The 26,236-nt window shown below is 49.7% G+C and overlaps 9 protein-coding genes; 4 read left to right on the top strand and 5 right to left on the bottom strand.

The window, feature by feature from the left end:
* Positions 1 to 5: 5 nt before the first annotated feature.
* On the bottom strand, positions 6 to 2,140 carry RCC_10106 (uncharacterized protein; the record flags this gene model as incomplete). XM_023775337.1 has 6 exons in its annotated part: positions 6 to 984; positions 1,039 to 1,373; positions 1,427 to 1,539; positions 1,588 to 1,741; positions 1,796 to 1,999; positions 2,060 to 2,140. The coding sequence occupies 6 exons, from the start codon at positions 2,138 to 2,140 to the stop codon at positions 6 to 8; spliced, it is 1,866 nt and encodes a 621-aa protein (XP_023631105.1).
* A 247-nt stretch (positions 2,141 to 2,387) lies between these two features.
* On the top strand, positions 2,388 to 4,514 carry RCC_10105 (related to DUF726 domain protein; the record flags this gene model as incomplete). The annotated part of the gene is made up of 1 exon (XM_023775336.1): positions 2,388 to 4,514. The coding sequence occupies one exon, from the start codon at positions 2,388 to 2,390 to the stop codon at positions 4,512 to 4,514; it is 2,127 nt and encodes a 708-aa protein (XP_023631104.1).
* Positions 4,515 to 5,255: 741 nt separating this feature from the next.
* RCC_10104 (related to mannose-6-phosphate isomerase) lies at positions 5,256 to 5,992 on the bottom strand (the record flags this gene model as incomplete). XM_023775335.1 has 2 exons in its annotated part: positions 5,256 to 5,658; positions 5,718 to 5,992. 2 exons carry the CDS (start codon positions 5,990 to 5,992, stop codon positions 5,256 to 5,258), a joined length of 678 nt encoding a protein of 225 aa, XP_023631103.1.
* Positions 5,993 to 7,361: 1,369 nt separating this feature from the next.
* Positions 7,362 to 12,913, bottom strand: RCC_10103 (uncharacterized protein; the record flags this gene model as incomplete). XM_023775334.1 has 13 exons in its annotated part: positions 7,362 to 9,673; positions 9,742 to 10,086; positions 10,161 to 10,238; positions 10,326 to 10,512; positions 10,600 to 11,129; positions 11,194 to 11,407; positions 11,495 to 11,508; positions 11,568 to 11,587; positions 11,645 to 11,821; positions 11,875 to 12,098; positions 12,156 to 12,346; positions 12,400 to 12,569; positions 12,675 to 12,913. The coding sequence occupies 13 exons, from the start codon at positions 12,911 to 12,913 to the stop codon at positions 7,362 to 7,364; spliced, it is 4,701 nt and encodes a 1,566-aa protein (XP_023631102.1).
* A 983-nt stretch (positions 12,914 to 13,896) lies between these two features.
* On the top strand, positions 13,897 to 15,119 carry RCC_10102 (uncharacterized protein; the record flags this gene model as incomplete). XM_023775333.1 has 4 exons in its annotated part: positions 13,897 to 14,082; positions 14,148 to 14,425; positions 14,477 to 14,625; positions 14,689 to 15,119. 4 exons carry the CDS (start codon positions 13,897 to 13,899, stop codon positions 15,117 to 15,119), a joined length of 1,044 nt encoding a protein of 347 aa, XP_023631101.1.
* Positions 15,120 to 15,976: 857 nt separating this feature from the next.
* Positions 15,977 to 17,017, top strand: RCC_10101 (uncharacterized protein; the record flags this gene model as incomplete). XM_023775332.1 has 3 exons in its annotated part: positions 15,977 to 16,441; positions 16,508 to 16,544; positions 16,602 to 17,017. 3 exons carry the CDS (start codon positions 15,977 to 15,979, stop codon positions 17,015 to 17,017), a joined length of 918 nt encoding a protein of 305 aa, XP_023631100.1.
* Positions 17,018 to 17,237: 220 nt separating this feature from the next.
* Positions 17,238 to 17,920, top strand: RCC_10100 (uncharacterized protein; the record flags this gene model as incomplete). XM_023775331.1 has 2 exons in its annotated part: positions 17,238 to 17,466; positions 17,520 to 17,920. 2 exons carry the CDS (start codon positions 17,238 to 17,240, stop codon positions 17,918 to 17,920), a joined length of 630 nt encoding a protein of 209 aa, XP_023631099.1.
* A 43-nt stretch (positions 17,921 to 17,963) lies between these two features.
* RCC_10099 (uncharacterized protein) lies at positions 17,964 to 18,857 on the bottom strand (the record flags this gene model as incomplete). Its single annotated transcript, XM_023775330.1, has 1 exon — positions 17,964 to 18,857. The coding sequence occupies one exon, from the start codon at positions 18,855 to 18,857 to the stop codon at positions 17,964 to 17,966; it is 894 nt and encodes a 297-aa protein (XP_023631098.1).
* A 4,182-nt stretch (positions 18,858 to 23,039) lies between these two features.
* Positions 23,040 to 24,227, bottom strand: RCC_10098 (uncharacterized protein; the record flags this gene model as incomplete). XM_023775329.1 has 5 exons in its annotated part: positions 23,040 to 23,130; positions 23,256 to 23,346; positions 23,478 to 23,580; positions 23,730 to 23,811; positions 23,959 to 24,227. 5 exons carry the CDS (start codon positions 24,225 to 24,227, stop codon positions 23,040 to 23,042), a joined length of 636 nt encoding a protein of 211 aa, XP_023631097.1.
* Between the last annotated feature and the right edge of the window lie 2,009 nt (positions 24,228 to 26,236).

Raw genomic sequence — 26,236 nt, 5'->3', positions numbered from 1 at the left:
TTGGGCTATGAGATCAGCTCAGCAGCATCCGCCACAGCCGCTCTAGCAATCTTCTTCAACTCCGTCTTATGATCACCCTCCCTAAACTTCTCCACATTATCCAACCCTTCCTTCGTCTCAATCGACAGCGTATCATATCCCTGTTTGATGATCTGAGACACCTCCGCGGGAGTGAGATGCGCGGCTTTGCTCTTCCGTTCCTGGATGAGCTCCTCGTAGTGTTTCGACACCCCAATCAAGGTGTTGATGGGACTTTTATCCTCGGGTTTGCTCAAGTGATAGACGTCGCGGAATTTGATGAGTGCCTCGCCCGACTCGACCAATTTGTAGAAAAGGTCGTCGTACGATGCGGCGTCCGGTAGGAATGCTTCACCGCTCGTCAGTGCGATGGTGAGAAGCTCGACTAGAGTTTCGGCGAGCTTGTTGATGCCGGACAGATATTTCAAATCATCCACATATGTGGTCAGGAAGCGGACAAAGGATAACAGCGACCGCCATAGCTCGGCCCAGTGGTATGTCAACTTGGTGTGTGACTTTGCCAGGTAGGAGAGCATGCGTGAAAGTACCATCAGACTCTGCAGGTAGAATTTCGTGTCGAGCTTCTTGCGAAGATTGTGGTTGATGCCATCGACAATCAGGTCAATCAAAGTGGCCATGTATGGTCGCTCGCCTTTTGTTAAAGGAAGCTGCGGAGATCTCTGCCGACAGAGTCGGACCTGCGCGTTGGTTTCGCAGAGAAGCTTGGAGAGTGTTGCATCCTCCACAATGTTGATGAGGATGAGCAGGGTCAGATAGGCGTACAGAGATGCTCGAGAACTTCTGTGGGCGTGTTGATAGAGGTAGGATGAAAAGGACAGAAAGCTTCCAAATGCTGGCGCTTGACCTTTTTCGCTGGCGGCGAGGCTCACAAAGTGGTGGGAGAATAGTTTGTTGGCCAGAACAAAGTCGAATAATGWCAAGAGAGAGGCAGCTTCATGTCCGGGTCTGCAAGAGTCAGCTTTGCTTGTATCTCGAGATCATCGGGGCATTGCTACTTACTGTTCGGCAAACAACTCCTTTTGCTGATCCTCGGTCCATACAAGAGCTGCAGGCTTCTTCACGCCTGCAAGAGATCCCAGTCCGACGTACGAAAGTGTGCCGCCGATGCTCCATCCTACTGGTGTATCGTCTTGAATGGCAATATACCGCTCACGTAGAACGGTGGTCGTCCATGCTATGCTCTCCACAACCTTAGTCATAGTCTCCTCGTTAACAAAGTCGGCGAGTCGCACGCGGTATTGGTTGTGGCTTTCAAACTTGTTGTAATTGGCGAGCAATCCGGTTAGTAGAAATGGMTCCGAGGCTTGAAGAGGGCTTTCCAGTTGATGTACAAGCTAGATTAATACGTCAACAGTTGTAGGGATGATAGTTTGATGGACAGTCTCACCTTCATCAACGCAGGGAAGAAGTCTCGATGGACAAAGTAAGACACRATGGCAGTCTGATAGCCTCCCGACACGACGGCAATGGCAGTCCGAACCGCTTTCTGGCGGTACTCGACTGGAATGCTGTTAGTATGGACTATGGATTTCCACCACAAAAACTCACTGGATCTTCCATCCTTTACAACCTGATCCAGACTATCGACCAGATCGAAGAAGACGGCGTCAACATTGTCTAGCCCCGCGAGCACTTCAATGACATCGGAACTCGGGTTGGTGAACTTTTTTGCCAATATTTTTTGGAAGAATACTGTCAAGGTCTATAAGTCATGAGTTGGCACGACGCTATCGGAACTGTGATTGGCAGTACTCACATCAAGAGCATGTTCGTCAGCCGGTGCAATACCAGCTTTCACCCGGACCAACGCTTGGATGAACAATTGCTGTGGGGTGTGTTGGAGGTGCAGCAAGTATTCGGCGTCGGTGTTGTCGAGAATGTCTTGCAGAGCGGTGACGTCGGGCTTGAGCAAGAACAGAGTACTCCAAAAGGATTCCTCGTGCTCCTCATCTCCGACTTCCTGATCGTCTGGTGTCAGCGACCGGGACCGAAGTATCGACAGAAGCTAGTTTCAACCCACGCGAAATAGCCTGCGATATAGCCCCACTACTTTCGGCTCAAATGTCTCCGGTCGGGCCTGCTGCGTAAGCGGAGAGTCCATGATACATCCAGGGGATGCATCCAGCAAGGAATGCGTGGAAGGTTAAGAAACTCGAATGCTCAAGACAGCTGTATTCTATTGTCTGATGCCAATGTCACCCAACGCTTGTCAGAATGTGGGAAGGGATGGCCCGCACCGAGGGCGGCTGCACGATGACGTAGGCAGGAAGAAACGACTATCCTCTATATCATTGTCGATAATGTGTTGAGAATGGACAGTAACATTGGTTTGAATTGATGTAGACAAGATGTTCTCCAAGGCGCCGTGGAACTCRGCCTTCTCCAAAGATTCCCATGAATCCGCCGGCGAGGAAGAGGGCGAATCGCTGACGACGGTGCTGCCGACGATGGAAGACCGCACCGCTCTCACCCTGCTGATTGGCGAGTGCACCGAGGCGATGCGGCAGGCGATTGTCCACATCTTCGACGCACATGAGACGGGAAAGTTGATCGACCTGATCGCGAATGACGAGGGGGAATTGCAGAAGACGGGCGCGGTGGAGGGGGAGATGCAAGTCGATGCTGCCAATCAAGAGAAGTTGGACAAGGAACTGCTGCAACGACAAAAAGAGCTGAGTGCGGAGAAGATGCAGGGGTTGAAGCGAGCGGCATTGGCTCATTTTGATGAATGGAATAGTCATGTCATCCAACGCGTGGGAGAAGTGGTCAATTCGCGACAAACCGATGGGGAGGAGCAGAAGAGGGCGGCAACATCGGAAACTCMCCATCCAACACAGAGATCAGTTCAAGATGGCCCGCAGTATGACCCCGGAGTGCAAAGAGCAATGGAAGAAATCTATACTCCCGTCGCAACTCCCCTTGCTAGACTTCCCCAAGAAAAGAGGGCCCTCATCTTACATTCCATCCTGCTGTTGCTGCTGAGTTTGGAGCATTATCGAGCAGAATCTCGCGTGTTGTTGCTACGCTTGACCACCAGTCTGGGTTTGAGCATTGCCTTTCTCGGCGAGAATGAGAGTAAAATCGCCCGGGGATTGCTGTCGGCGGCGGAAAGCATGAATGCAGACGAGGAAACCAAGAAGAAAGCCGAGGAGAACCAAGGATCCCGGAAATGGAAGGTGGGTCTGGCCACCGTCGCCGGTGCAGCATTGATCGGCGTGACGGGTGGTCTGGCGGCACCCTTGCTGGCAGCGGGAGTGGGTTCCGTCATGGGAGGCATCGGATTGGGCGGCACCGTCGCAGCGGGCTACTTGGGAACTCTTGCGGGGAGCGGTGTTCTCGTCGGCGGTCTATTTGGTGCCTATGGAGGGCGGATGACGGGCAAGATGATGGACCAGTATGCAAAGGAAGTCGAGGATTTTGCCTTCGAGCCCGTCAGGACCCATCACAAGCCAAGGAAGATTGAAAAGGAGTATCGTCGACTACGCGTCGCCATTGGAATCAGTGGCTGGCTCACCAACAAGGAGGAAGTCGTTCAGCCGTGGAAGGTGATAGGAGTCCAGCTCGAGTCGTTTGCTTTACGCTTCGAACTTGAGGCTTTACTAAATCTGGGCAACTCTCTCTCCACCATGATCACCTCAGCCGCATGGGGTATGGCCAGGAAGGAGATAATCAAACGCACCGTCTTTGGCGCCCTCTTGGCTGGTCTCTGGCCGCTTGCACTACTCAAGGTCTCGCGAGTGCTCGACAATCCTTTTAGTGTCGCGAACTCCCGAGCATACAAAGCCGGACAGGTGCTAGCCGATGCAATCATCAACAAAGCTCAAGGCGAGCGTCCCCTCACCCTGGTCGGCTACAGTCTCGGCGCCAAAGTCATCTTTGCATGTCTCAAAACTCTTGCCGAGCGCAAAGCATTCGGTCTGGTTGAATCCGCCATCTTAATAGGAACACCTGCACCCTCGACCACTGCGGAATGGAGAGAAATTCGAAGTGTCGTCGCGGGACGTGTCGTCAATGTCTTCAGCACGAATGACTATATCCTTGGATTCCTCTACCGAAGCCACAGTATCCAGTACGGCGTTGCGGGACTACAAGCCATTGAAAACGTCAAAGGAGYGGAAAATGTCGACGTCAGCGGTTTCATCAAGGGCCACACCAACTATCGCTTCCTCACCGGCAGAATCTTGAAGCAAATCGGCTTCGAGGACGTCGATTCGGAGTTCTTGGCCGAGGAGGAGAATGCGCTGATGGAGCAGCAGATGCGTGAGGAAATGGAGCGTGCCGAGAATGAAATGTCCGAGGGTGCGAAGACGTTGTCGATGGATGAGCGGAGTGAAATGAAGGGCGATAGGGATGATGAGTATGTTGATGCGTTGGAGAGGGAGGTCGAGAAGAGGAATCAGCAAAGTTATCTGGGTTGGGCCAAGGCTAAGATTGGTATGGGAGGAAGTGCTGGGGAGAAGGCCAAGGCTGCGTAGGGGGGTTATGGGGTGACGAAGTTATGAAATTTGGGGAGGGATGGATATATACACAAACAGGACTCTGGGATGCTATGAGGATGTCAGACAGTACACATAATGAAGTCATATATTCATGTAATGAAGAGAGCTGCTGAGGGCACAGCGTTCGATCATGTCTTTCTTAGACGAAATAGTACTGCGGTCTATTGTATACGAGCGGAAGGAGCAAGACGTTATTATCTACTCTATCTATATCCTCTCCGGCATGTCGTTAACTAGACTAACATGTTCAAGGTAATATAGTAAAAGATGTTATAACGAGTATAGTRGAATTCGAGGATTCGAGCCTATAGGCGAGAGAAACGCAATCAAGACATTTTTTCTTAAGGAGGAAGGTGAGGTTCTTAAGGCCATGCCCCTTTTAATCGGCACTCGGATTTATCCGGACCAAAATTCGGAGGTCTTCGGCACCTTGTTGGATAACGATTCGATATGAATTATTTCCAGAAGCCTTATTGCTCGATTCAGCGCAGAACGATGTTATGAGATTTGACTTGGTTGATTGCTGGGATGTCTAGTTAGTGAGGGAATGGTCCTACTTGTGTTCCCTATGTATCACATGCTAGGTAGAACCTTCCAATCATAGCTTTGATTGGAGATTCAAGTGAGTGAATTCATACGAGTGAATGTTCCCGAATATTCTCAATTGATGTCGAAGTTTCCCAAGCTGTGTAATACCTCTTATCCTATCTGGTGAGTTTATTCAGTACCACCCTCAACAAAAGCAGTATGCATCAAAAACCCTCCCTCCAGACTTTCCAATTCCAACTCCGTCCCATGTGCAACGAAAAACACGCTCCCCTCTCTAACATTATACACCTTTCCATTCGCCTTCAAAGCAGCATTTCCCTTCGTAGCAACAAAGACAGCAGGTCCTTCAAAACCTTTCAAGATTTCCTTCTCGCCGGCTTCGAGCGATGTTTGTAGCATATCAAACTCACTTAGTGGCGGGGCGTAGAGGATTGATTTTCCTTTTAAACTTCTTGGATAGGTTTTCGGACGAAGCATACTTTCTCCCGCGGAGTGTGGCGTGAAGGTTAGGCAGGAGATGAAGAGTTCTATGTTATTTCTGTCTGCTCGAGGACAGAAGCCGGTGTTGAGGCTGTGAAAAAAAAAATTGGCGTTAGTGAAGAGGAGGTGGAGGGTTTGTAGATAGCGTACACATTGTTACTACGAGCCATACACTCGATGATGTCGCCGGCGAGATATGCGTGGATTCCATCGGCGGGAATGTAGAGTGATTCTCCGGCTTCTAGGACTAGATAGTTCATTGTGATGAGAGCGACTAGAATTCCGGGGTCGGAATCATCGTACTGCTCTGCAAGGCGTGGGCAAAGTTCTTGGATGTGTTTGCCTTCTTCTCCGAATGCAGTCTCGGGTAAGGAAGTCAAAGCCGAGTAGATCTTTTTGACTTCTTGCACGGAGGAGAGGAGCATTTTTTCGTATCACTTCTTTTAACTCTTTGTCGGTGAAGGTGGTGAGTTTGGTTTGATCGATAAATTGCTGTAGTGGTTCCAACTTCAACAATTTTGCAATGGCTACCAATGGCTTAAATCCACAAAAGGCCTCGAACTTGCTCAAAGCGATTGCAATTTCGGGTTTGTGGTTTGGWTCTGTGAATTGATCGGGATCTTCTTGGTGGAGTTTCGTCGCCAAATCCTTGTTTGGGTGGAGTTGGAGAGAGGGAGAGCTTTGCTGATGCTGAGCACTTTTGGGAGGAATGGTAGTTTGGAATGACCGAATTTTTGGAGGGCTTTGTCGCCGATGAGTTGGGAGGGGAAGCGATCGAGTACTTCTTGGAGATCTTCTGATGTGGATGCTATGTATGATGCTGAGTCTGGGTATGTGCCAAACCACCTGGGAGAGGCATGTCAGAAGTTGTAGAACGATCGCTGATGTTGTGAGAACGGAGAGGTGGAAAGGTGGTATGTTTCAACGATACTTACATCTCAGCATATGGGTTCTTCTCATCAATCTTAARCTCTTGACTTGGTCCTTCGCCATCCCATCCTGGCTGTTTCGAACACAGACGTGCTGCAATGGAGTCGGAGCCCTGTTTGCCCCATGGATATTGATTGCAGGAGCACCGTAACTCATACACGGATTCCAAGGGAGTTGCCATTGTTCTGTATGGATTGTTTGAAAGGAGGGAGATTAATCGAAGATTTAATGCTGAAGAAGAGTAGAGCATTGAAGTCATGTTGATGCTACGGAATCGCCATTACGGATTTCTACGTCATGTCGACGACAACTTACTTTACGGTATCATTGAGTGGACCTTGCTGAAAATCAATCTTGAGTATTTGTTTATACTCTTGAGGGTTGGTCTCTCTACTTGAATGTTGAGAATGTATTGACGATCCGGGATACACATCATTCGAATGGGTCTTGATGGTATTCCAATAGCTGGTGAGATTGAAGTTTGCCGCATTTCTGGAGCAGTTGAACATGTGATGTTTTCTGCAACAAGGGCAACAAAATTGATAATCGATAAATCATTGCCTCTCTTCAAGACCGCTTCTTTCTCTGCTCGTGGTTACTTATGCATGAGTGTCGTCGTGAGTTCACTCTAAGGAGAGCCGGCAACTTCCAAATCCATCGGGTCTTGACCTGGCAGATGTGGTAAATCTGTCACACATTCCTCGACATTGCTCTTAACGAAGATCGCCTCAAGATACAGTTTCAAAGCCGGGACACTGTCTACAATCGCGAGAAGCCTGTCCATAAGTAGAGCCTTTATTGAGCAGCCGTGAGAGAGTTGAGGGACAGAAAACGAACGTTCTTCACATCATACTACTCATACCCCTACGAAGAATCATTATCCGAAGGCGCACCATCCGCCTCATCAGGAGAACAATTCCCCGCCTTAGTCGAGCAAACCACATTAACATCCTGACAATTATTGCACCCATTCACCGTAACCCGACAACCATTATCCAGATTACTCGACCCACACACCTTGACCTTGTCATTTTGGTAGAGATTGTCGAAAGCGTCCTTGATCTGCTTTCCTGTCATGCCTTTTTTATACGCATCGTCGCTGCTGCATTTGAAATAGGCCGTGCAGCCTTCTTGGCCTACGAGACCTTTTAGGCCTCGGAAGAAGACGTCTAGAGCGGTGTTGAATGCGTCGTCTGCTGTGTAGGTGTAGCTGGTGTATTCTGTGTAGAGATGGTCGTCCAGATGGCGGTTGTAGGCGACTTGGCACATGTTTTGGCCGTCGTAGTCTTTGGCAGAAGCGTCGCCGAGGGACTTGCAAAGACCGGAACCTTTATTGTTGGAAGACGTCTGCATGGGCGCGGGGGGCGTTGATGGAGGAGGTGGGGGTGGGGGTGGTGGAGTTGGCGAAGACGTAGGAGTGGTGGGTGTGCAGCCGTTTTCAAACGAGCACGTAACGGGGGTTCCAACCACCCCGATACAGACCTTGCAGTTACTACTAGTACTTTCAGTCGTACTCGCAGCGGGTCGGGTTGTGCTCGTCATTCGCGTGGTAGATGGAGCCGCCGTCGTGGTAGGGGTACCTGTATTGGACCCGTCGTCACCGTCGACATATTTGGGACCAATTCCACTGTCTAGATTTGAGAAGCTGCAGTCTGCACCCCACTCGCAGGGATCAATGTCGTCGTTCCCACAGCCCAGAAATGCATACACATTGGAATCCAGATATGAGCCACTCGCTGCTTGTCGTGCAGTGATGAGATGCTTTGGTGGACTGCGCAGCGACGACACGTTGGCAATAGCAGGACTATCAATGTCGTCTTGGAACACAGAGTCTCGCAGGGCCAGAGCAGGTGCACGGCGTGGACGACCAGCGCTGCGCGGGACTGCGTGAGTGGCCATCGCTGGATCTGCGTAGACTGCCATTGCTGGGTCCAAGCGAGCTAACGATGCAGTCTCTGTGTTGGAGACCTGCGCTCGTACTTTGAGCTTAGGTACAGCTTGAGGCCGGGGCTCGCAAACACCAAGATCAGCTGGATCGTCTGCATCCTGCCCCTCTCCGACTGGAACCTGCTTTCCACCGATATAAATGAACTGTTCAAACTTGTTCCCAACAAGGATCTTGCGGCCAGGAGATGGCTTGGTGCAGTATTGAGGCGGCACCACAGAGACGGCATCTCTTATGAATTGACCGTTCTTCTTGTTGAAGATGGACCTCGTATATGTCCGCAAGCGGCCGGGTTGGGTCGTAAAGTATGGATCCCACGATAGAGCTTGACCTGCGGGTCCACCTGCGAGTAAGAATTCAACCCCGTAAGGGTCAGCGCATATGTTTCCCAAAGCATTGTTTCGTAGGCCCCATTCCGTCCCACTGTCGGCCACGTTTCCGTCGAATTCAATGACGAACGTTCGACCATACATCCGGTTCCATTTCTGACCATTCTGTACAATCAAGTTCTCGGTATCTTGAGCATCTTTGCCTTTAATGTTCTTGTTGCCAGCGTCAAAGTCCCACTGGCGGTAGAATTTATTCAGGTCCGACCCATGGTCTCTGTTCTCGGTTTCTGGAACCAGGCGATTGACAGCAAAACCAGTCGGATTGCCGGAACTGAAGGGGTATTCTTCCACATTACAGCCTTTCAAGCCCCAGCCAGGGTATTCCTTGGACGCGTCAGTGCCATCCGGCTCGGGAGATGCGGAGTTTATCTTGTTGGTCCAGAATGCACCAATTTTGGGGCTTCCGCCTCTTTGCTGCCTTGTCATCGTTGCGGGATTAGCTCTGGCGTTTGGATTGTTCATTGGATTGCCCGGCCCAAATCTATTCTCAACTGCACTCCTCGCATTGGCGCAAATGTTGGGAAACATGGCACCGCTGCAAGTGTAGGTCGGTGTGGGAGGGGCCGGAGGAGCGTTTGCCTCGCAGGTGGGATCATTCGGGTCGGGTGCGCGAGAGATGAGTCCGCTCAATTTAGCCCACACACCACGCTTCCGACTGGGGACACTGCAAGAAGGTGAACAGTCCTTGGCACTTGCAATGATGTCTGGCATTTTGTCTGGATTGTTCATGGCATAGGCTTGACACGACGAGACGCGAGATGATGCGCCATCTGCGGAATCATCACAGTCAATCTTGCGAGTGAATGGGTTGTACAATGGGAAGCCACCGTTGGGGCATGAGCCTAAAGCGAAGTTAGTTTCCCGATATAAGAAATCTTCGCGTCGACAGCTCCAATGCAGGGATACTCACCTTGTTCATCACTGAGATCCGGATCACATTCATCTCCTTCGTCTTCGGGATCGTTGTTATTAGGATCGTCTCCTCCCCCTCCACCGGTGGTGCTTCCTGGCGGTGGTCCATCTGGGGGACAAATTGAGCTCGGACAACCAGGGTCGTTGGGGTCCTGAAAGCCTCCAGATACTCCGCAATTGATCAAGCATGGACCAGTGCAAAAGATGCGGCATTTATGGCCACATCCAATTTGGCCAGGTGTACAAGTGTGCTGTGGTGGCCCTCTTGTCCATGAGATCCTCGGAAATACGATGAGCGGTGGTACTGTAGTGCTGGACGTCGTCGTGGGTTTGTTGGAGCCACCTGCGGAATGATAGTCAGCAGACGAACGCACAAGCTTGTGTTTGGAGGAGTTGATATCTTATTAAGGTACTCACTTGTAGTTGTGGTATACGGATCACTGTATGGACTGGGAGGAACGGTGACAGTGCGTGTCTGGGCTGGATGTGTGACACCTGTAATATGGTCATGTCAATACTAGATCTTTTCATGGAAGAAGTCTTGTTGAGATGGAGAATCTCTTGAAAGATAGTATTGCTTACCTGACAATGACTGGGGATTAGGATCATCAGTGATGACGAAAGGCGACGGCAGAATGCTTGAAGTTGCCTGATAGGTGGTTTGCGTCATTATTGTGTCGTTGACAGGCCAGTTCCAAACGTCCAAGGAGCTTTGCGTGTTGGCTGGAATGGTAAGAACTGTCGTCTCTACGGTGCGTGCCATGGTTGCCTGATTGCAGGTGTCAGCTCATAGTACAAAATAATGTGAGTGGTCTCTTCGTTGGCAGGACTGTTTGAATCCCTTGAGTGCACTCACAATTGTCGTCTTACTACCATCGTTTCCAGTTGTGATGGTTGTGGTAGGCCATGCAACCTCGAGTGAAGTCGTATACAGAGGGWAAGATAGTGTGGACTGGCCACTTAGTGGGTAGGGCGGTAGGATGAATGTACAAGGCGGGTAGCAAGCAATCGTAGGATTCGGATCGTTCCWAATGTCTGGTGAGATGTAAACGTCACCCGATGCAGTGCCATTCGCACTGGAATTGCCGCTGCCATTTGAACTGTTGCTGGATCCAGCGGATGACTCCAATTGTCCACTGCCGGGACCTCCGAGATCGACCGCCCAGGCAAATTGTCCCGATAGACAGAGATCGCTGGCGAAATGTTCCTTTTGTGCAAGTGTATTGTTGTCGTCGAAAGATACCCACTGATTGGTATCCCATGTGATCCAGTTCACAGCGGCTTCCTCGTTGTAGGTGAATGTCGGATTTTGCGTGGCTATGATGTCCGCGATTTCGAAATCGGACAGAGTACCGCTGACCTGTGTACATTTCCCTGGGTTGGCACCTGCAAGTGGTTCACTGGTTAGTACTTTGGGGTTACACGCACGACTTGGGACATGAAAACTCGCCTCCAGATCCACCTCCATTCCCTGCAAAGGCACAGCCAGGTGTATTGCATGAGGGATCAGACAGAGTGAAACTGCGCCCATAAAAGCCAATACCAAGTGCGACCTTTGAAGGATCAATGTTGTTTCTCCACAACAAATCCAACCCGGTGCTAATCTCAGTGAGATTTGTATGAGGATTGATGACACGCTGGGTGTATGGACTATCGCCATCCCACTGCGCAAATTTGTTAGCGACTTTCCGAAGCAATCAAGACACAAAAGCGATGTCATTTTAGACATAGCCTGGAGAACAATGACTTACAACGCCGTGAATGTCTTCCAGGGAGTGGATGTTAGCGTGGGCTTCATAGGGTCGCATAGAAAGATATTCTTACCGTACGACATGAAGTTGAACCTGTATTCCAAGCGATCAGTCCATGCAATCTACCGAAACTTCCAAGCCAGTACGTACCAATCGATGTGCTTTTCAATGTTAACGATGTCGAACCCTCTCATGTACCAGTAGCTTGAGGGAATCGTAATGGTGACAGTGTAGGCCGATCCGCAGGCGGACTTGAGCTGCTCAAGTAGTGTGACGAAGTTCTCTTTGTCGCCAGGCGAGCCATCGCGATCCGGAGCGACTGGGTATCTGGATCGTCGTGAGACATGTTTATGGCATATAATGGTTCTACTCTTGCTTACTCCCAGTCGAGATCTATCCCGTCGAAACCGTACTGCTTCATGAAGCTCAGGGCAGAGCTGACGAATGTAGATATCTTGCCTGAGTCGGCAGAAAGATCTGAGAATACTTTACCGCCAGCATCCCAGCCACCGACTGAGATGATCGTTTTGAGGGAAGGGTTCTTGGACTTTAGACCGGTGAATTCTTTCCAGAACTGTGGGTCGTAATCGTTCATGGATGTTAGCTGTGAGACAGAAAGATCAGTAATTTTATCACCGTGGCAAAAGGCGATGTATCATACCTTGCCACCGGAGTCGATCAAGGCAAATGAATAGTAGAGATGTGTATATCTACTTGGGTCAAGATCTCCAGGGCTAAAGGCATCACACGGTCTTTGTGCGCTCCAGCTCTCATAGTAGCCCATATATCGCTGCGTAGCGGATGAGCCACCACAAGATGGCCTGTTCACAGGGTCACAGCCATTTTGACAACCTATGTTACTACATTAGTCTAGGAAAGAATTAACAAAGATCGAAAGCAACTACCATCACCGCAGAAAGCTTCGGTTGTTCCACAGAAGCCAAACTGCGAGCAGCAGACGTTCAAGGGACACAGTTCTTGGTCTTGAGGTGCATATGGCCCACACTCTGCTTGAGCATCGCATGTATCTGTGCAGTTTGCGGAACTACAATAGCTCGGTCCGAATCCACAATATCTGATCGTAGAGATGTCAGCCAAACAATGAGTTGTATGAGTTGCGCAAATTGCTGAACTCGCATAGAGCGACCTGAGCGGGAAAGACTGGTCGGAGAAATCTCACCCATTATGATTGCAGCAGCCCTGAGCGCAAGGGTTCGATACAGAACATGGTGCCATGGGATCCGAGCTGGAATCGGTAATCGTAGCGAGGAACTTCCGTGGTACTCGCACGCTTCCTGTAGAAGCGTCTGACTGATTGGCGGCAGCATCAGATTGATTCGTTGCCCGTGGGAAGAGCTCAAAGGCAAGAGTATGCTGCGACAGCGTTACCGCTGCTGCTAAAAGAGAGTATATCCGCATCTTTAGAAGAAAGGACGAAGTGAAATCGGATCTCCAGCACAAAGACGAGACGTGAGACCATGCGTAGATATCTGTTCCACGAGGAGAGACATCAAATGTGGAGCCCGCATATCAAGCACCATCTTGACTTCACGCAGTTGGTGGCAATGTAGCCACTGAAGGATTTGACTAGGAGATACTCTTCCATGATGGTCGAAGCCACCAGGGCGTTTTGCACTCCGCTCATGGCCCGCGTCGTACTCCGTATGTCGGAGGTCGAATGAATACAGGGTCTCTGCAAGATCATCTAGCTCAACCACAAACCAGGTCGCTGGAAGCCTGCCCTACRCAGGCTTGTCCTCGAGGGATCAATTGCCTTTCTTGGTTCACTGTCCGCCGTGGCCTAGCCCACGCAGGCGGCGACGCAGGGCATGCCAACGGGTCGATCGAGATGGTCTCGATGACGGGGATCATCGTGCTTTGAAGGGCGCTAGTCCTGGAAGCTCGATATGTTGAGGATGATCGACTTTTTAGATCATGGTTTGGGGACTGGCAAAGAGGAGTTGGATGGAAATCTTGGAGGAGAGGAATGCAAGAATTTGATGACTAAGAAGAGCTGGTGAGTGAATCCCATTGGCTGATCATTGATGCAGGGACTCGACGCTTCGCCATGAGGACGGAGACGACCGCGAACTCTTCCCGAAGCGGCTACAACCAACACACGAGGAGATTTTCACCGTTGCCGCCTCGATGATGCAGAGGCGGAGGCGCATGGGAACTGCGTGTCTCCACGTGTTGGCGCCCACTCCATCGGGCCGCGGCACGCTGATGTGGTGGTGGCAGCAAGAAATTGCCGCATYTGACCAGATCGCCATCCGCTAGCAGAGCAGGAGCAGCAGGATCAAGATCAAGACGAAAAACGGCAAAATGTAGGAGTCTGTGGCAATCCTCTCTTTTGATCACCCTCGCACTCGTTGATCTGCTGAAGCAAGGACGTCAACACAATGCTCTCCAAATGGTTGGCGGTATTGCCAGCAACCGCAGCCTTCGTTATCCAGAGTTCACCTGGTACTCATTTTGACACTTCTACGCCTGCAAATTGCACTGTCTGGGCTACCACACAGCCTGGCGATACATGCAACGGAATCGAATGGTACTTCAACATCACACAGACGGAATTTGCATCATGGGTAAGTCAGTCATGACATGCAGTTTAAACTACATTCGATAGGGCTCGGAGGTTGACGTATCGCAGAACCCATCTTTGAAAAACGATTGCTCTGGACTTTCATTGAATAACTACTCTTACTGTGCTCAAATCAAGCAACCACCGAGCTCAGACGACTACACCTACACTTTACCCAACCCGACTTCCACCGCGACAGATTCGGAGGATGCATATTCTCCCGTCCAGACAGGAATCTCTTCCAACTGCGACTCTTATTTCTATGTGGCGAAGAACGAGACCTGCCAGGGAATCGTTGACTATTACGATGGACTTTTCAGCCTGGAAGACTTTTACAGCTGGAACCCGTAAGTTTATTCGTGGGTAGGATCGAATATCTGTTGACGCAACGACTCTAGTGCTGTTCAAAAAGACTGCAGCCAGCTCTTCGCTGGTTATTTTGTTTGCGTTGGATTGACGAGCTCTCCGACGCAACTACCAGCGACAAATACTGCATCTCCCACGGCTACCGGACCATCCCCAGAGCAGACTGGCCTTACTTCAGACTGTGAGTTGTCTCTGAGATATGGAGATTATTGCATTGATAGAGAGCTAATCGATCTTTCCCCAGGCGACGACTTCTACCTGGTGCAGTCCGGCGATACCTGTCAAGCGATCTCCGACAAGAATGGAATCAAACTACAAGATTTCTACACCTGGAACCCCGCCGTGGAGTCCGATTGTTCCCATCTATACCTTGGGTACTACGTGTGCGTCGGGGTGCCTGGTTACGTCTATGCTACAACAACGACGTCCGCGGTCACTTCCAAGCCGACAACCACAGGAAATGCAGCTCCCTCTCCTACTCAAAGCGGCATAGCAGCCAATTGTAATCACTACTATCAAGCTGTCTCCGGAGACTCTTGCTACGCCATCGCTACCCAGAACGGAACATTCTCGGTGGCTCAATTTGAGCAGTGGAACCCGGCTGTGGGTTCTGACTGCTCCATGTTATGGGCGACTTACTACTACTGCACTGGTGTCTCTGGCAGCAGCAAGTGATGGAATTAGAGACAGTGCGAGTTTGTTTCATAACACATCTCACAGTACCATAGACTCTTCTGCCAATGAAATTATCGTGGGTCTCAAATTGGTAGGAATACAGACCGAATCAACAACGTCAGGGTTCAACAGATCCTCCAACGAAGAGAGACCATTTCCGATACCCTCCGAAACTTGAACAAGTAACCACTGCTACTCGATCTCAGATGATGGGTTGTATTTGTCACAAGAAGAATTTTCTAGTGTGTTGCTACACAGAGCTGTCCACTTCCGGACTTTCCAACAAGACTAGCGTTCYCAACAATTTGCCAGCTACTTGATGGACAACTTTGCTAGCTGCGAGATTCCGAGCAGGTACAAAGCTAGTGTGTTTACTTCGATCAGGTATCGGCTCGACTGGGAGAATTCCATCTTAGTGAATGGTTATCATTTCAACCGAGTCCCTGCTGTGTACCACTTGATTCTGTCACTCACTGGTATCAAGACCCTAACCTTTGCGCCTCATGTTGTCATGATGAAGTCTAACATCACCATAGCTCCATCGGAGGCTTGAAATCTGATGCAGGTGCGGTTGTGAGCGAAGGATTCACTAGCATCATTCACTAGGCCCCATTAGTACGCTTTCGGTGTTGGCGCCAAAATTAGCGTCTTCATGGCAGGCTTGACGGCGAGAAACATCGTCCCCACTTTGTTGAATCCCTCGCTTTGTAGGTTGGGTAGGGTGTCTACACATGCTTTTCGAGTTTTTTTGCGAATGGCTCATAGGATTCGCCACCTGAGGTACAGGTCGTGATTTTCTAAGCGGGGGGAAGACAACAGTGCTCTTTGACATTATTTGCTTCACTTTCAACGAAGGCATGCTGCTGTTCACAGGACGCTGGAAGTCGCTCTTGATCTCATTCGTACCCCTGACTTTCTTCCTCGCCCATGAGATTTTTATCCCCGACCACGATATCGACAGTCTGAAGCACATCGCTGATCAGCTCAATGGCTTTGCCGCACGCAATCAGCTTTCAATCGAGCTACTTCCTCCCTTGCTACCAAGACTGAATCGCGTGTTCGAGCGATTGGGATACGATATCGACTCGCTCAAGGTCTCGAGATTCCTTGGAACAGGACTGGAACTTTTTGTCGTGCAATGCTTGCTTAGAATTCTTGCCAACGGTCGATCTGGAGGACTGCTATTATTGGCCGACTTCTTCATCGCTACTTCTACTCTATTCCTTTGGAAGCTCAGTTCGTTTGTTGTTCAGTGGCTTGCGTGCACTCTAGTTCGCATTGTGCTGTTTTGGAGAGATGTTGGCAGGACCGACATTCCACTGGTGAGTCTCATGCGCCAATATTGGTCATCGATTCGCAAAAGAACTGAATGTATGTGAGATATATAGGTGTGGCTATCAACTCGAACCTTTTCTCGTATTGCCTGTACGTATTGTGATGATTACAAACGAGCGCTCTGTGCTGATGCCCCTATTCTACCAGTCTCTACCGCATGTCAACTTGCCTTTGTGTCAATCAGCCTCTCTCTATATCTGCCTGATTCAGAAGTGGCTTATGGAGGTAACTACAATTTGAAATATCTGTCCGCCGACTGGAGACGAGCCATGAGGCCCGGTTTTGACATACCAAATACACTCAATGCATCGGGTCCAGGACTCTGGAGCATGACGCCTTATAGCATTTACATACCTTCGGCTGGATTTCTTTGGACCGACGATTTGGTCTGGTCTCCTGAACTAGATTCATTCGTGGACGAAGCACATGCCAAGGCTCRGAGAAGCGATAGCGATGATCATGACTCAGGAGAAGACATGACACCTTTGGGCCATCGTGTGATCATGAAAAGATCCCATTGGCAGATTCAGTCCATGGCTTCTCCAGAAAGATCTCGGACATAGTGAGAATGGTTTGGAGCAAGACTTGGTGTTGCAAAGTGAGCCTGTGGTGCTCCGCAGCGCTCAATCGAAGCAGTTTCTCGCTGTCTCTCCAGGTCCATCGCCTCTCGAACCTCAAGCTGGTGTCGATGATGAGCCATTGAACAGCGGTCGCTTGGCCGTATTGTAAGCAGAGAATTTACACTCTTCAAGCCTTGGAGCAATACTAACGTGTGTATCAAGCATGTCACCAACGTACAACGCAGAAGATGCCGTTTTCCGCGTCATGCACACTGCGAAAGGCTTCCAGCTCTATCATCCCCAACAAAAATGTTACTTAGCGACTACATTCCGTTCGTTTCCGAACTATGTAGGTATTAATGACACCATGCTACATGAAGTTCATCTGGAACTCGAGGTTGCTTGTGTGCAACAAGCCAATTCCCGAGCCTCAACGCTGTACATTGTGGATGGTGAGAAGAGCGGGACTCTACAAACCGATGCCTGTTATTAACACGTCTGATAGGATACCAAGACCTCATTCTCGATCAGTCGGAATCTCTCTTGCAGCCGCTGGAATATCATTTGAAAAGGGGCGCTGCAGTCATAGAGTCTATGCGGCGGCTTGCAACCTTCCGAAAGCTTCATCACTATCTGCAGGACACACCAGACGAACTACTTCACAAGCCTTGCCGTGAAAGCGAAGTGTCAACACCTCTGCTCACTGTAGTGATCCCAGTGTTGCTCATTATTGCTCTGTGTTTGTTTAGGCAGCGGACAGGAAAGAGCCTCGAATTCTGGTCGTCTCGAAGGGGACAACAACTCTGTCTCCTGTTCGCGCTGTTCATGATGCACACAGTTGATGGTTCTTGTTCTTCGCAGTGTTCGAAATGCTTGACATTATGTGTGTTTGCTGCATTGTGCTAATTTTACTGTATAATACTTATTCCATATCCTGGAAAGATTAAACTTACCATAGAGGATATCTGTCGGACACCTCGACAACTAACTCTCTTCTTGCACCTCCCTCCATCTCCTCAATCACTTTCGTCTCGTGCTGTAACCAATCCGCCAAATTGTCAAAGTGCTCGACTTCTATATCGATACGATCCCAAATCTGCCACTCCGCATCGGAATGGATCTTTGAGCGACCCTTGAGCTGCATGAGTACATAATAGACACTCCGATGCTGCTCGCAACCTCCTAGTTTGAAAGCGGCTATGGGCACTTTGCGACCTGACCCATCATTGTATCCAGAGGCTCGAAGAAATGCACTTTCACCGCGGCTTCGGACTTCGTCGGGCATCTTGTTAGGAACGAAGTTCTCTCCAAATTCGTAGATGAGTTTTGTATAGGCCGTTTCTGCGGGCACACCGGCTCCATTGATACCCCTCGCCATCGAGAGAAGAATATCAAGATCTTGTGGCAATTCCAGCGCCGTGGGATCAATTTGAGAAGCTGAAACCTGTTGTTTCATCCCAGTCTTGATGTTTTCCAACAGCTTCTGTCTCTCAGTGATAGAAAGAGGCGGCAGTATCAAAGGCTTCTGAACATAGTTCATGATGATCTCGTCCAGACTTGGTTTGGTTTGCACTTGCTCATTCACTTCTGCGTCCGTTCCGTTGGGATCTATCACTGGTTGCGGGCGATCGTGGGAGTAGAAAGCCATATCGTAAACACATTTGGTGAAAACGCCTTCGCTCGTCCAGCCTTCGAATCGATCCTCTTCTTCGTGTGAAGGGGGGTCCCATCGCGATCGGATTTGTGCAATGAATCGATCCATTTCGCGGCGATTGACCATTTCAGCAACTTTCTCATAATTTCTGATGACCTCTGGGAGGTTTTGAGTGGATTGCAAGGCCATGGCGATGTAGTGTGTGGTTGCCGGGCTGTCTTTCCTCAGAGGATGGGTGCGTCATAGAATAGGCGAGAGGACTGTTGCCTGACTGGGGTCATGTAAAAACCGAAAGAGAGCGTAGAAGCGATGTTTTGCTGAATCTGAGGTATGTGGGAGAAATTTCAAGCTCTTGATTTATTTCAAGTATTGAGGATGACGCATCGTCGATACCTGATAATGGGATGAAAGAGGGAACAGAAAGCCAAGGACCTCGGGGAATCGCTCGAGTCTGGCAATAACCCTAACCCTAACCCTTCCAGACCACACGCCAGAGTGAACAGCACAGTAGGATAAGCAAAAAAAAAAAAAAAAAAAAAAACCAGTGTTAACAACCTGGATGTAGTTCGAAGATGCAGAGGTCAACGCATGGTATTTGATGTACACAACTGACGCATTGCACCTCACCTTGCCTCCTATGTATGCCAAGTCAGACAGTCTGTCAAGCACCGCTTATGGGATGCCATCGAGATTGTGCTTGAGATGTGGTCGAGGCCTTGCCGCCATCATTATCACCCAGAGCCGTGCCTCGCTCAGCCCGGTACAACAATATCGCTTGTTCGAGCCGTGGGTGTGGTGATCGAAGACTCCTTGGCTGTGTTCAGATTCAGGGAGTCAATGAATTCTTGTGGGATAAGAGTGTTGACTGGCGTCGAGATTGTCGACGACCCTGAAGAGAATGTGTTCGGGTTATGGATACTTCAACAGTCTTGATACTCCGTTGGCATCATCGATGGGTCATTTGTCGGAGATGGGGCTTCGTAATACACGACGGGGGATTGCACATTGTTGGGATATAGCGATTGAGTGAAAAGATCCTACATGGATGTGTTTTACGTGGAAGATTTCCACAAAGTCCCAAGCTGCGCATGATGCTTTCATATAAAGCTTCAATGCTTCTATTGATCCCAGTGGGTATGTACTCTGTCGACTTGGAATCGCACATGCCCTCTTCAAGATATATCCGCATATCAGCCACGAGGAAGGGATCATCAGGATCGTAACCCGGATGGGAGGTCTGGCAGGTGTTCAATCTCAATCCAGGGTCGCTCTTCTCAACCTGCTTCATATGACCATGTAGATTGATCAGCTCTGAGTCTGTATGATTGTACCCTGGGCGCCAAGATTCAGTCCCTGGTCTCGACCCCTGAGCGTGGTCGTTGGCTGTCGTAGTTACAAGGTCCCCTATCTCTGCGAAGTCATGGGGAATTCTGTTCAGTTGTTCCTAGAGGCACTTGGTGAGACTTCCGTTAGCGTCGCAAAGGTCGATTTCGAGATCAAAGCACCTTCTGAAGACCCTCATGCTGAACCACAGCCCACGGAAAGATTAAGGGGCGATTTTGCTCTCCTGAATGCCCTGGATCCATGATAAGTCGATTGAACGTTAAAAAGAACTGTGCCACCACCAGAACTGTGGAGAGAATACTTACGAGGACCAAAGGAAAAGAAATACGACTGCGGAAACAGTACTCCATACCCCTCACCTTCACGGAGTGTATTGTGTGCCAAGTCTGTCGCAGTAAGAGTGATATTCGGCCGCAGTTGATGTAGAGATGGAGAGGAAGCATGTAGATGCAACTTGCTGTTACTGTCATACATGCCGAGTAGACAAGAATGATGACACCCAGCCGATACCTCCGCTCTAATCTTGCAGATCGAGCCAAACGAGGTGTTCACCCCTGAAAAAGAGACACTGTTGTCCCAGTCATTCACAACACTGCGCCCATTTGCAACAGAATCATGAAACATATTATAGTCCACCGTGAAAGAATATTCTATACTAAGCATCGTCTCTTTCCATCTGYTCTTTGAGATAATCGATGTGATCAGTCATCGCCTCCCGCTCCGAAAGCTCCATTACTGTGGAAGCATCTGCCAGGACAACCCTCCAATAATCTGGCACTTGCCAACCGGGTCGCTCTGCACTCTCGCGGTACTGATTGACCAAGGTTCTCCACCCAATATCCCTCGTCTCTCCAGACGCTCTGAGCTGATCACGAAAGTAATTGTTGAAGATCGCTGTGGCTTGATGACGGTCAAGCTCGTTATCCCTGATCAAGGTGAGGAGAACAAATCGCATGTCGAAGGTCCAAGCAATTCCTGTACGAGGAGGACTATCCGCTGGTGGGAGGGACGCTGAAGGTGAACGATCCGCTGGTGGGAGAGACGCTGAAGGTGAGCGATCCGCTGGTGGGAGAGACGCTGAAGGTGAGCGACTCTCTGTTGGAAGGGATCCTGAAGCTGAGCGAGGACGAACTGGTGGCGGTGGMGGTGCACCGCCCGGTGGAATGATTGTCCTAGAATTGGGACGGGCTGGGCGTGTTGCTACTGCCGTATTGATCACCCAGTCTGGTAGGTTGTTGATATCGGGGAAGGGTGGATCTTGTTCATACCACTGGTAGTCAACACCCCACTGATGGATGTAATACCATTCTAGTTCTGGAGGTCCTCCTCTTTGCGGACGGGACATTTCGATTATAAAAGGCTCCACAGAGATGTTGTGTGTGAAGGCTAAATCAGGTGCGTCTTGTGTCTTGTGTCTTGTGTTCTGATTTGATAAGTGTTGCTCGTAGTTACAGAAAAGCCATGCTTATTCCTCGAGGATCGATGCGATATTTCTCTTCGCGGGCCTCACAAAGAGATAGGGGTTGAATCGGCACAAAGGCAGCCAGGAGGCCATGTCTTTTGTGAGCGCCGGATTGGGGAGTCAAGGAGGTCCTTGAGGAGACAAAGACTGTCCCGAGCACTCTCGAACATTGCATCTGGGGTTTGTATATTATTGTTCACCAGTGAGTCGTGGAGACTTATCTCCGGTAAACCGAGCGCTCATGAATCAAAGCTAAAACTTTGGGATATCTCGATAATGTTGAATTGGCTCATTCGACATTAATTGTAAGCGTCACTGGCGGAGAATTTGAGGCAAAGTCGCCTGCAATACCGAGGAATACATAAGAAGTGGAATCCTGTTTGAGGGTCTTTATATCGACCGCTGTCCTCCAGGGAGCTCCGCATTCGTCCTGTCTCTTTCAAAAATCATGAGTGAGCGATGACCACATGCCATCTAGGCATGTCATGATAAAGTAGGGTTGGCTGCAATCGAAAATGGTATAGGAAATTGGGAAGAGCATATCGCATGGAACTCATGCCAACTCAGGGAGCCCACATTGATAGAGAAGAATTCGTGAGGGCTGATTCTAAACGAAATCTTACAAAGGATTGATCTCTCACCCCGGAAACAACAAACTATGTTCTTTACAAGATATATTACAATGTAACAGAGAGGAAGTGGCATCTACGATAGAAGCAAGATCCAACGCTACACTGACTCAAACGATCCTGTTCTAGCAGATGGTGGACAGAAAAATAAAGAAGATGTCGGTTCGCAGGGTACGTTGCTCAGACAGGTGTGTGAGGTTCCTGATGAATTAGGTCTATCGATGTTCTGGTCGCTCTATACGTACGCTAATCAAACGGATCCGCAAGACGCTCTCGTCACAGCATCTGTTCTACACCTTTCCAACAGCAGGGTGGCTGGTCAAACAATGGAGACCACTTCTATTAGCCCAAGTTTCCGCCCCAAACAACTGATTGTATCTCGGTGCGGTGACGCCATCACAAGAATATCGTACAAAATATGGCGATACAGACTGAAAAGTAAACGAAACCACTCCAGAAGGATCGCTAATCGCCAGTTGGAAGGAGGATCCTCCTCCTGCTTGAGCAAACAATATGCGAATCGGATAGTAAGTCGCCTGCTCCAAAGACAAGGTGACCTGGGACGGGATTTGATAAAACGCTGCGGCATCAGCATTCGCGCGAGTCCAGCCGGTGTATGCCTTTTGTCCTATCCAGATAAACAAGACATCGTCTACATTGGAGAGTGAAAACGTCCAATTGCCCGTTGCGTAGGTGTAGAAGTATGCTCGGTGATTGATGGAGTACTGCGTGCAGGGAAAAAGACTAGGATTGCCGTAGATGGTCGAGTTACCATCCCCTTGGCAAACGACCCCTGAGCTCCCAAAAGATGGCGTTGTTGCGTTGTAGTTGATTGGGCGGGCAATTTTAGCGTATTGTGGATCGTATGAAGGCCAAGTTCCGGCTACTCCAGGTGCAGTAGCTGTATTGGTCACTACAGCGTACTCTAGCCCCTGGTTATTGCAGGCGGACGGTGCAGGAACTCTTCCAAGATTTGTAGTTGTGACAGTTGTGACTGCGGTGGTGGTGATTGCTCTTGTAGTGGTGCCTAAAATTGGAAGACAGAAGAGTTAGCAATCTATCAATCAATAGGGGCTGCCTAAGCGCTCTCCGAAACGTTCCAAGTTTGCAGACGTTGAGGAACCTCCCCAACGGTATGGGGTTTCCACTTACCAGTGACAGTTATCGTAGATGCACTGAAGACGATTGAGCTGGTCTGGGTGACTGTAGAAGCAGGCTGAGTGAATGTGACGGTAGAAGCACTCTGAGTTGCCACAATGGTTGTGAAAATTGTGCTCGCGGGAGGAGTTGAAGGAATGGTGGTCGCGGGACGAACTTCTGTACTTGCAGCTGCAGTAGTGATGAATGTGGTTGCTGGGAGGGTTGTTGTAATACTAGAAGCCGGAATAGTCGTTGTTGCTGTGACACTGATTGTCGAGGCGTCTTGCGTCACAAGATAGGTGGCTGTGACCACTCTAGCGCTTTGAGTCGTGATTACCTGTAGTTGAGCGGAAATCGTCAGCGTCGTTCAGAAATCTAGCTGGAGGGATGCAAGTCTTCGAAGAGCCAGTATGCTACAAACTAGTAGAGGCCTTCGCATTGATGGTGTCTTTCAATCGCCACGTGAGATCTCTCAATGTGACTTACCGTGGAAGCCGGCTGGACAACGATAACTGTCGATGCGGGTAGAGTTGTAACGACAGTAGATGCTGGGATTGTTGTCTGATACCTGAAAGGGGCAAAAGGGTCAGCAGTGTCTCAGAAATTCGAGGCGGGCAGAGTAAGATGCCAGATCTCTCAGCAGTCCAGATGTATCGCCATTGGGACTGTCCTTCAATCTATGGGTACGTCACCCTTTGACTTTCAATGTACTTACGTGCTAATCACTGTCGATGCCGGAAGTATGGATATTACGGTGCTAGCCGGAATCGTGCTGACAAAGGTGGCAGTCTCCGTACGCGGTGGAATTGTCGTCGCATAAGTCGAAATAATGACAGTTGAGGCTGTTGTTATAGCTGTCGAGATAATCGTAGTCGGTTGCGTTGAGATCAAGGTTGTTGGTGGTTGTGTCGTTGTAACATCGCGAGTGTATGTTACGTTCACCGTGGACGCAGGCTGGATACTGACGCTCGTGCTGATAACCATAGATGCGCCCTGCGTTGTCGTGATCAAGAGCGTCTGTGTACTCGCGGGAAGGATCGAGGTAGCCACGCTTATCGAGATTGTCGTGACGGCGCTTGCTGCTTGAGTCGAAATAATGGTCTCTGGCCGCGTAGTTGTGACATCGCGAGTAACCGTAGAAGCGGGCTGGATGCTGATGCTTGTGCTGACAATCGTGGAGGCACCCTGGGTGGTTGTGATGAGAAGAGTCTGCGTACTAGCTGGCAACACACTCAGAGACACGAGAGTCGATACAATCGTTGTTGGCGGCTGCGTGCTTGTGATGTCCCGAATGCTAATACTCGTGCTTACAACCGTTGAATCTGGCAAAATACTGATACTCGTACTAACAACAGTGGAGGCTCCTTGAGTAGTTGTGATTAATAGAGTCTGTGTACTGGCAGGAATCACGCTGGTTGACACTTGCGTGCTGGTCACATCCCTCGTAGCCGTTATGTCTCTTGTCGCTGTGACGTCTTTTGTGGTCGTCACATCCCTGGTGGAGGCCTGCTGGATGCTAATACTGGTACTAACCACCGTCGAAGCTGGTATAATACTAATGCTTGTACTGACAACGGTGGAGGCTCCTTGAGTAGTTGTGATCAACAGAGTCTGTGTGCTGGCAAGAATCACGCTAGTGGAGACCTGCGTGCTGGTCACATCCCTCGTAGTCGTTATATCTCTCGTGGCTGTGATGTCTCTCGTAGTCGTTATGTCTCTCGTAGTCGTTATGTCTCTCGTGGCTGTTACGTCCTTCGTAGCTGTTATATCCTTTGTGGCTGTCACATCCCTCGTAGCTGTCACATCCCTGGTGGAAGCCAACTGAATGCTGATACTCGTACTAATCACTGTTGAAGCTGGTTCAACACTGATACTTGTACTAACAACGGTAGAAGCCCCCTGTGTTGTAGTAAAAAGTAAGGTCTGTGTACTTGCAGGAAGAACTTGGGTGGATACAAGTGTCGCTGTAATGAACTGTGTACTCGCTTGCTGGGTCGAAATCAATGTTGCCGTCAAAGACTGAGTACTCGCTGGCTGAGTCGAAATCAATGTTGCCGTCAAAGACTGAGTACTCGCTGGCTGAGTCGATACAATTGTTTCAAACACAGAGCGTGTGCTCGCAGGCTCGGTCGAGATTATCGTGCGAGGCGGCGATGTAAAGGTATATGTGATCTCGTTGGTGACGGTCAGAGCGGAGGCCGTAGTCACTGTCGTAACAGTCGCAGTACTAGCAGTCTGAGTGACTATGAAAGTTGTGCCTGGAGCAGTCGTGGTAAAGGTCGACGCCGGATATGTCGTCTCGTAAGTAGTTGTATAAGTTGATGCTGCTAGTGCACTGAAGACTGTGCTGATCGAAAGCGATGTCGAGACCACAGTCGTCCGTTCGGTGGTGGAAATGATAGTACTTGCAGGCTCGGTGGTCCTCTCGGTGGAAATGACAGTACTTGCAGGCTCGGTGGTTCTCTCGGTGGAAACCACAGTCGTTGGGCGATCTTGAGTCGAGATGATTGTTGTCGGCCTCTCTTCAGTGGTGGGCACAAGGACAGTCGTTTCGTCTCTCGAAATGGAAACAGTACGCTCTGTGGAGACGACGGTCGTTTCAACGGTCGTTGGGCGGTCTTGTGTGGAAAGAATTGTCGTAGGACGCTCCTCCGTAGTAGGCACAAGCACTGTTCTCTCATTTTCTGAAATCGATACAGATCTTTCCGTGACAGTTCTCTCAAGATCCTGGGTTGAGACTATGGTTGTTGGACGGTCTTGAGTTGTCGGTACAAGCACAGTGGTTGGTTGGGCTGAAATGAGTGTTGCTGTGACCGATCGATCTTGTGTCGTGGTCTGGATGATCGTATAGGTCACAGTATAAGCAGAGGTCGAAGCTGRAATCGTAGTGGTACTGTAAAGAGTCAGCGATTTCCTCAATGTAATAAACATGGCCTGGCAGCGAAAGTTTTCAAGCCAGGGGAGTTTTGCAACTCACCTGATGATAGTAGTCG

The sequence above is a fragment of the Ramularia collo-cygni genome, assembly GCF_900074925.1.
Source record: "Ramularia collo-cygni strain URUG2 genome assembly, contig: RCC_scaffold21, whole genome shotgun sequence".
In the NCBI taxonomy this organism is placed as follows: Eukaryota; Fungi; Ascomycota; class Dothideomycetes; order Mycosphaerellales; family Mycosphaerellaceae; genus Ramularia; species Ramularia collo-cygni.
The sequence above is the reverse complement of the archived record's forward strand: the minus strand, read 5'-3'. Positions and strand labels throughout refer to the sequence as shown.